Raw genomic sequence first — 9,580 nt, 5'->3', positions numbered from 1 at the left:
TGCCCTCTCCTTTGGGGGGGTCTCTCATGGCACTTGGTGTGAGGGGATGGGACCCCCTCGGCTTTGGTGGGGGGGTCTCATAATATTGAATGTGAGGAGATGGTCCCCCCTCTCCTTTGGGGGGGGTCTCTCATGGCACCTGTTGTGAGGGAATGGGACCCCCTCTGCTTTGGGGGGTCCCTCTCATGGCACCAGGTGTAAGGGGATGGGACCCCCTCTCATTTGGGGGGTCCTTCTAATGGCACCGGGTGTAAGGGGATGGGACCCTGGATTTGAGGGGACGGGACCCTCTCAGCTTCGGGTTGGTCTCATGGCTCTTGGTGTGAGGGGATCGGACCCCCTCTGCTTTGGGGGGGGTCTCTCTCGTGGCACTTGATGTGAGGGGATGGGACCCTCTCGGCTTTGGTGGGGGGTCTCATGATACTGAATGTGAGGAGATGGGACCCCCTCTGCTTTGGGGGTCCCTCATGGCATCTAGTGTGAGGGGATGGGACCCCCTCTCATTTGAGGGGTCCCTCTCGTGGCACCAGGTGTGAGGGGATGGGACCCCCTCTTCTTTGGGGGGTCCCTCTCATGGCACCAAATGTAAGGGGATGGGACCCCTTCTCATTTGGGGGGTCCCTCTCATGGCACCAGGTGTGAGGGGATGGGACCTCCTTGGCTTTGGGGGGGGTCTCACATGGCACTAAAGTGAGCAGACGAAAATCCCTCTCTTCTGTTTTTTGGGGATCCCTCATGGCACTGAGTGTGGAAGGGTGGGGTCCCCTTTGCATGACACTGAGTGTGAGGGGGTAGCACCCCATCTACATTGAGGGGGGAACTCCAGGGTGAGGGAGCTCCCCCCATGATACCACAAGTGAGGGATGAGGCCCCTTAGTTTGCCCCCCCCCCCCCCCCCATAGCAATGAGCTTTGGGCTCAATCCCCACAGTTTTGATCAAAGGAGAATACTCAGCCAGAGGGGGGGTCTCCAGCCTTTGGGGGAGGGGGGCTAGGGTCCCCTTCAGCTGGGGTTCCCCATCTCTGCAGTGGGTGTCCTGAGAACTGGGTTTTTGCAGAATTTGAGGTGCAGGGGGGGTGGGAATTTCTTGGCCCTGTAGCAGATAGTTGTGCCCCTCTTGAAGTGGGGTGAGCTCCCTGGGGTTTTTTTTCACTCTACTGAGACTGTGCCTCTTGGTGAGGGATCCTGTTTAGAGCATCGATCACCTGCAGCAAGATGGGGGTGGAGGGATAGACTTTCCTCCTTGTGCCTGAGCAGAGAACCTGAACTTGGTGATTCCCACCCCAAAAATTTCCCCCAGAAGTGGTCTGCCTCCTTGGGTGAGGTGCTGGGGGGGAGGATACTGGTTTAGCTGGTTCTTTGCTGTAACAGGAGCTGCAGTGACCCCCCCTTCTCTTAACAGATGGACGCCAGGAGCGTGTCATGTTTGACAAGATCACATCACGTATCCAGAAGCTCTGCTACGGGCTCAACGCCGACTTTGTCGATCCCGTGAGTCTGGCCTTTTCCCCGCTGTCCCTTTGTCTGCCCCTTGTGTTCTCTGCTCTAGAAGCCAGCAGCACTAAGTGGGTCTTACCCGTTTATTTTCCTTGGCAAAAGCCAAGCAGGGTGGCCTGTGCAGGAGCTCTTGGAAAACGCATTCATAAGATCTGTCTTCTAATTGTGTTCTGAGTTTTTTTTTCATTTACAGATACAGAGTCTGAGACTGTGGTGGAGGAAAATCAGCTTACCTATTGGAAATCACTTTTACCTCAATTGTTAGAATCATAGAATCATAGAATCATTGAGGTTGGAAGAGACCCTTGGGATCATCGAGTCCAACCATCTCCCCTACTCTACAAAGCCCTCCCCTACACCATGTCCCTCAGCACTGCATCTAAACGGCCCTTAAACACAGCCAGGGATGGGGACTCCCCCCCCTCCCTGGGCAGCCTGTTCCAATGCCCGACCACTCTTTGGGTGAAAAATTCCTTCCTAATGTTCAGTCTAAACCTCCCCTGTTGGAGCTTGAAGCCGTTCCCTCTCGTTCTGTCACTAATTACCTGTGAGAAGAGACCAGCACCAACCTCTCTACAGTGTCCTTTCACGAAGTTGTAGAGAGTGATGAGGTCTCCCCTCAGCCTCCTCTTCCTCACACTAAACAGTCCCAACTCCCTCAGCCGCTCCTCATATGATTTGTTTTCCAGCCCCCTCACCAGCTTCGTTGCCCTCCTCTGCACTCGCTCCAGCACCTCGATATCTCTCTTGTTGAAGCAGTTGAGATTCTTGTGCTTAAAAAATAAAAAAAAGAGTTGTTTGTTGCTCCAACTCACATAGTTTGGTTTTGGTAGATCACTCTCAATTTCAATTTGCAAAGCTGGAGGAATAGGATACGGAAAGTAGCTCTTGATGCTTTCTAAGTAGAACAAGGTGACCTTTCTGTCTGACAGAGCTCCCCCTGTCAATAGAATATCCCTACTTTGTTTTTTCTAGCTGTGTAGGATGCATGTTTTCCCACCCATGTAAACTCTTCCTTCTAAAGCTGCTCAGAGAATGACTTCCTTGTGGACCCATTGATTTAGTGATGGTTTTTATCAGAGTTAGGTTGATGGTCGGACTAGATGATCTTAAAGTTCCTTCCAACCTCGTCAATTCTATGAGTTCCAATTCTATGATCTCTGTGAGATTTTTATGCAGATGTGCAGACCCAGTTTGTTCATTTGGAGTTGCCAGCTCAGGCTCTTCCCATCTCCAAGATCTAAAGATCTCTTTTTATGTCTTAAATTACATGTGAAAAATACGTGACATTTATTCTGCATTAAAAAGTGCTGCTCTTCAGTAGACAGAGCAGGAGGACGAGCGTTGGTGACTCGGTGACTGAAACCCAAAGTGCACTGGCTTATCTCTGTGACACAGAGGACAGATGATGAGGACAGAAACAAGATTCTGATTCCTCCTGACTCTTAATACCCCTTTCTTAACAACGAAGCTAATCTTACATGAAGCACCACACTCTTATTTATTCTGCAGTAGCGTGTGACACCTCTCTGGAGCCAAGTTTCTCCTTTTGGACTTGGATCTCCTTGTACCCGATGCTTTAGGAACCAACATTAAAAATCCCTGACCCAACACACTTGCTTTGAGAGAGCGAGGTCTGAAAATGATACGTGCTAGTTTTCTGAGGCTGTTGGCACTTCAAATGTTGGCTCAGGCTTCTCCTCTCCAGTGCAGAATATACTCTTGTAGTGCTCAGTGCTAAATGAGAGAGAAAAGCAGAAAAGTCTACTTTAGAGTTGGTAGATGCAAAAGTCTCTTCCCACAGGAGGTCCTGTCTGGCAGACAAAGATTAGGTGAAGCCGTTGTATCCCCTAAGGGATATCCCCTAAGGGTTGGGTTTTTTTGCTCTTGTCATGAAATAATTTGAAGTGTAGGCGTTCCGTGTCTTATCAAGTATTTATAAAAAGTCAGGCTTCATTTGGAGTTTCAAAACTTCCAAGCCAGTACTGTTTTAACCTGATGTTTCTCCCTGTGGACTCTGCTGCTGCTCTGTTCCAGCCTCTGAGAAAGTGTCTGCAGAGAAAAAACAGTTCCAGACTGACACCTCCTGCTTCCCTCACTCTTTCCTCCCTCTCCCTTCTGCCCCTGTATTGCTTTAAAATACTTGGTATTTTAATTTACTTTTCTATTCCAGCAGAGTGAATGGTTCTGCTTATAGCGAAGCAAATCTTACATCTTAAATGGTTGAAACATCAGCATTTTTCGTTTTTTCTCCCCAGCAACAGGTATGTAACCTCTGGATTTTCTCTTTTTTAGGCACAGATCACCATGAAGGTGATTCAGGGGCTGTACAGCGGTGTCACCACGGTGGAGCTGGACACTCTGGCTGCGGAGACGGCGGCCACCCTGACCACCAAGCACCCCGACTACGCCATCCTGGCGGCCAGGATCGCCGTCTCCAACCTGCACAAAGAAACCAAGAAGGTCTTCAGTGGTGAGTCCCTCCGGGGACACTCGGGTAGCAGTTAGTCAGAAAGGGAGTGGGAGTTTTAGAGGATATAAATATGGAAATCTCTTTGTGAAGCAGAAGTTACTAAGTCCCCAGGGGAACTAAAAATGCCATGGAGATGAAAAACGGGAGTTTCAGGCATCGCAAGGAAAATGAAATTGCCTGTTTTCTGAAAAGTATCTGTATAAATAGATTGATGAAAAATGTAACTGATTGAAAGTAGGTTGCACCCACTTTCTTTCCCATTTATTATGTGTTATGAATTCTATGAAAAAAACCACTGTAAGAGAAGTGCATTTTTAAGGTTTAGGGGAGGGGCTCTTTATCAGGGAGTGCAGCAATAGGATGAGGGGGAATGGTTTTAAATTGAAAGAGGAGAGATTTAGATACCAGAAAGAACTTGTTTGGTGTGAGGGTGGTGAGAGCCTGGCCCAGGTTGCCCCAAGAAGCTGTGGCTGCCCCAAGAAGCTGTGGCTGCCCCATCCCTGGAGGGGTTCAAGGGCAGGTTGGAGGGGGCTTGGAGCAACCTGCTCTGGTGGGAGGTGTCCCCTGCCCACAGCAGGTGTGGTGGAACTCAATGATCTTTAAGGTCCCCTCCAACTCAAACCATTCTATGATTCTATAAGGTTAACAGATTAGTAATAGTACTGAGCAGATAGAAGAAAAGTTGTATGTTTTAGAGCTGGAGGTGGGTATTTTTGGGGATGGGGAGTCCTGGCTGTTAAATCCTTGAGAGCAGATGAAAGATGATGCCCATGTCAGTCTGTGGATGTCCTTTCTGTTGCAGATGTGATGGACGATCTCTACAACTACGTAAACCCTCACAACGGGAAGCATTCGCCAATGATCTCCAAAGAAACTCTAGACATAGTCCTGGCCAACAAAGATGTATGTAACCTTTTTTTCCCCCAACTTCTAAGTTTTAAAAATTCAGTGAACTAGTTCAAGTAACTCATTTTTCCTTAATTTGAAGTCCTCCATGTCCATTTTAGGACAAAAAGCCAATGCAGAGACCAGTAACTGCTGTGTTCTGCAGCGTTTAAAAGAGGCGATGTAGGAATTTCCTTCACAGAAGGATGTTTCTTCAGTAGAATCTTGTTTTCTTGGATGTCCTCATAGTGAGGATCAGCACAACTCATGAATTTGAGGAAAGAGTGCCTTTTGGTGTTCCAGTCTGTTTTGTGTGCACAGAAGGGAGAGATGGGGTTTGGGTTCTGGTGTCAAATTGTTCCAGCTCAGTCTTCTTACGGGGAAGTGACGTTCACCTTTTGATTCTATCTCCTGTTTCTTGGTGTCTGGTGAGACTCCAGGAAAACGTAGCCAATAATTGTGGATTGTACTTGGGGAAAAAACCTGTTAAAACTGTGTGTGTGTTGTTTCAAGCAAAGTGCCCTGCCCAGCTGTGTTCCCTCTGAGCTGAGATCTGTTTCACTAGACCTTTGAGGCCAGAAATGCCAAACAATGATAACGTTGTTGTACCTTCATGTGAGACACACAAAAAATCTGATTGTGAATGTAAATTTCTCTCTCTTATTTCCTCTCAGCGGCTGAATTCTGCCATTATCTATGACAGAGACTTCTCCTACAACTATTTTGGTTTTAAGGTAAAAAGCACATTACTCATGATAATGAGGGCTGCTGTTTTGATACTGTTTCGGAGCGGAGTCTTTTGGGAAGGATGGGAATACTTGCAGAATCATCTAGATTTGGGCACAGAGGGCACTGGAGTAGGTGGGACGTTAGTGGGTTTGTTAAAAAATGAAGAATACCTGCACAAAGCCATTCTCTGAGTGAATCATGTTCTTTTGCCTTGGCTTCCTTGTGTGCCCTTGGCTGCTTTAATATTTTAAGTGCTGGGCTCTAACTGTTTCTCAGAAGATAGCACTGAACATTGTTGAAAGCTTCCCAGCTCCTGCCATTCCTCGAGGAAGTAATCTCATTCTTACTAGACCAAAAAAGGCAATTTTTGGTTTTCCCCCTGGTTTGGTGTAACAGTTGTTCTCAGCGTGTCATCCCACGCCTTTGTTGTCTTCCGCGTTGCTGGAACGGCTCCCCCACAACCAGGCTGGTTCCTCTGCCCCCTCCATCTGCTCCTCCTGCTCCCCTTGAAACGGCCTGTTCTTGGCTGAGCTGTTTTGGGACACAAGGCCATGGGTTTTGGGACACAAGGCCATGGGTTTTGGGAAGGTCAGCAGGAAGTGGGTTTTGGGACACAAGGCCGTGGGTTTTGGGACACAAGGCCATGGGTTTTGAGAGGGTCGGCAGGAGAGCATTTGGCTTTTCCATAGCACCGGGTGCTTCGGATCTTGTGAATCTTGTGAATCACCTCGAGTACTGTGTCCAGTTTTGGGCCCCCTACCATAAAAAAGACATTGAGGTGCTGGAGCGGGTCCAGAGAAGGGCATCAAAGATGGTGAGGGGTCTGGAGAATAAGTCTTATGAGGAGAGGCTGAGGGAGCTGGGGTTCTTCAGCCTGGAGAAGAGGAGGCTGAGGGGAGACCTTCTTGCTCTCTACAACTCCCTGAAAGGAGGGGGTAGAGAGGTGGGGGTCGGGCTCTTTTCTCAAGTCACAGGCAACAGGACAAGAGGAAATGGCCTCAAGTTGCACCAGGGGAGGTTCAGGCTGGATATTAGGAAAAATTTTTTCACTGAAAGGGTTCTCAGACACTGGAATGGGCTGCCCAGGGAGGGGGTTGAGGCCCCATCCCTGGAGGGGTTCAAAAGCCGGGTTGATGTAGTGCTGGGAGGTCTGGTTTAGTGATGATGCTCCTTGTTTGTTGTGTGGGTGTCTATTTTTGTCAGTCGGGTTGACGGTTGGACAAGATGATCTTTAAGGTCCCTTCCAACCTAGAAGATTCTGTGATTCTGTGATTATATAGCTGATGGTGCTTTAAGGAGGGATGGGGTGGTGGAGAATGAGCACTTCCATGTCAAGAGGGAGAGTGGAATCCTGTGGCTGCGTGGTCCATCACCACCCCATAATCCAAATTATGGATTCCTCAGTGGTGGAATCTTACACTGGACTTCTGGGTTTTTTGAGTCATTAGTTACCTAATACCCTATGCCTTTAGCGAGAGGAGGAGTGGAGAGCAGGGCTGGTGCTTCTCTTGAAGCCTGGGATAAAGGAACATGAAGATGCTTGAATTTGGAGTTAGTAGGATTTTTTTATATATCTGAAATCTGCATGTCCACTGAAATGCATCCTCTCTTTTGTTTTAAAGACTCTAGAACGCTCCTACTTGCTGAAAATCAACTCAAAAGGTAAGAACTGTCTCTATCAGCTTCAAGTATTATTTAAAAGTGAAGACCAAGGCTCAGAGCAGGGGTTGAGGAGTCAAATGGGCTCCCTCATAGTTTTCTGTGTGCTGGCAGCCCAGAAAGCCCCCCCCAACCCTGGGCTGCATCCCCAGCAGCGTGGCCAGCAGGGCCAGGGGGGGATTCTGCCCCTCTGCTCCCATGGGGTGAGGAGCACTGGTGGGATGACTTGCTTACGCATGCCACAGAGTGAGGACAGAGTTGAAGAGAGCCAAGTGAAAACTGGTTAATTTTGTGAAAGGCAGTGGTGTTAGCATGCTGGCAGAGATATAGTTAAAATAGTTGCATATTATGACATGCCTACTAAAATTCATACAATGTTTAGGGTTTAAATAACTTCTTACATAAAAAAAACCTTTCCAAAAGGTCCTGGGAAGGTGATGGAGAGACTCATTCTAGATGTCATCTCCAAACAAGTTGAAGAGTGGGGGGTTATTGGAAGTGGGCAACACGGGTTTGCCAAGGGTAAATCATGTATGACCAATCTGATAGCCTTCTATGATGCCATAACCGGTTGGTTGGATGAGGGGAGGGCAGCAGATGTCATCTACTTTGACTTCAGCAAGGCTTTTGACACTGTCTCCCATAACATCCTCATTGGAAAATTAAAATGAGATTGTTGGTTTGTGGGTGGGTGTGATGTGGTGGGGTGTTGTGTTTTTTGTTTTGTTGTTGGTGTGTTTGGGGGCTTTGGGGTTTTTTTAATTGGTTGTGGGTTTGTTTTTTTTTTTAAGGTTGGACTCGCTGATCTCAGAGGTCACCTCCAACCATGGTGATTCTGTGATTCTGTGACAGTATTAAACTGAAAGAGGGGAGATGGAGATGAGATGTGGGGAAGAACTTGTTTGGTGGGAGGGTGGGGAGAGCCTGGCCCAGGTTGCCCAGAGAAGCTGTGGCTGCCCCATCCCTGGAGGGGTTCAAGGCCAGGTTGGAGGGGGCTTGGAGCAACCAGCTCTGGTGGGAGGTGTCCCTTCTGAGGGCAGGGGCAGGGGGTGGCACTAGGTGGCCTTTAAGGTCCCTTTCAACCCAAACTGTTCCGTGATTCCATCTCCAAACATATTCATCTCCAAACATATTGAAGACAAGTTATTGGAAGTGGTCAACACGGGTTTACCAAGGGTAAATCATGCTTGACCAATCTGATAGCCTTCTGTGATGTTATAACTGGATGGCTGGATGAGGGGAGAGCAGCAGATGTCATCTACCTTGACTTCAGCAAGACTTTTGACACTGTCTCCCACAACATCCTTATTAGAAAATTAAAAGTGTGGGCTAGATGAGTGGGCAGTGGGGTGGCTTGAGTCCTGGCTGTGTGACAGAACTCAGAGGGTTGTCATTAATGGAGCAGGGTCAAGTTGGAGGCCTGTAACCAGCGGTGACCCCCAGAGGTCAATACTCGGCCCAGTCCTGGTCAACATATTCATCAATGACCTGGACAAGGGGACAGAGTGTATCCTCAGCAAGTTTGCTGATGATACCAAACTGGGAGGACTGGCTGACACCCCAGAGGGCTGTGCTGCCATCCAGCGTGATCTGGACAGGCTGGAGAGCTGGGCAGAGAAGAACCTCATGAGGTTCAACAAGGACAAATGTAAAGTCCTGCACCTGGGGAGGAAGAACCCCAGGCACCAATATAGGTTAGGGGTGGATCTTCTGGGAAGTACTACAGAGGAAAAAGATCTGGGAGTCCTGGTGGATGGCAGGATCTCCATGAGCCAGCAATGGGCCCTGGTGGCCAAGGCGGCCAATGGCATCCTGGGGGGCATCAGGAAGAGCATGACCAGCAGGTGGAGGGAGGTCATCCTGCCCCTCTGCTCTGCCCTGGGGAGGCCCCAGCTGGAGCACTGGGACCAGTTCTGGGCTCCCCAGTTCCAGAAGAACAGGGAACTACTGGAGAGGGGACAGGAGATGGCTACAAAGATGATGAGGGGACCAGAACATCTCTGTTACGAGGAAAGGCTGAGGAACTTGGATCTTTTTAGTCTGGAGAAGAGAAGGCTGAGGGGGGATCTGATCAACACCTCTAAATACTTCAAGGGTGGGTGTCAGGAGGATGGGGCCAGTCTTTTTTCAGTGGTGCCCAGGGACAGGACAAGAGGAAATGGGCACAAACTTGAACATGGGAAGTTCCACCTGGACATGAATCATAGAATCATAGAATTTCCCAGGCCGGAAGGGACCTCCAAGGGTCATCTAGTCCGACCTCCCCGCAGTCAGCAGGGACACCCCCAACTAGACCAGGTTGCCCAGGGCCTCGTCGAGCCTCTCCTTGAATATCTC

The 9,580-nt window shown here is 48.9% G+C and overlaps 1 protein-coding gene across 1 annotated transcript in view; it reads left to right on the top strand.

Annotated features, from left to right (window-relative positions):
* RRM1 (ribonucleotide reductase M1) overlaps nucleotides 1-9,580 on the top strand; it is a 34,751-nt gene that overhangs the window by 999 nt on the left and 24,172 nt on the right. Inside the window, exons 2-6 of the mRNA XM_014954030.1 lie at nucleotides 1,403-1,491; nucleotides 3,793-3,970; nucleotides 4,773-4,873; nucleotides 5,530-5,589; nucleotides 7,207-7,246. Coding sequence (XP_014809516.1) covers nucleotides 1,403-1,491; nucleotides 3,793-3,970; nucleotides 4,773-4,873; nucleotides 5,530-5,589; nucleotides 7,207-7,246 — 468 coding nt within the window. The remainder of the gene's footprint in view (nucleotides 1-1,402; nucleotides 1,492-3,792; nucleotides 3,971-4,772; nucleotides 4,874-5,529; nucleotides 5,590-7,206; nucleotides 7,247-9,580) is intronic.

This window comes from Calidris pugnax, unplaced genomic scaffold (genome assembly GCF_001431845.1).
Source record: "Calidris pugnax isolate Ruff unplaced genomic scaffold, ASM143184v1 scaffold234, whole genome shotgun sequence".
NCBI lineage: Eukaryota > Metazoa > Chordata > Aves > Charadriiformes > Scolopacidae > Calidris > Calidris pugnax.
This window is presented reverse-complemented; position numbering and strand designations above follow the sequence as displayed.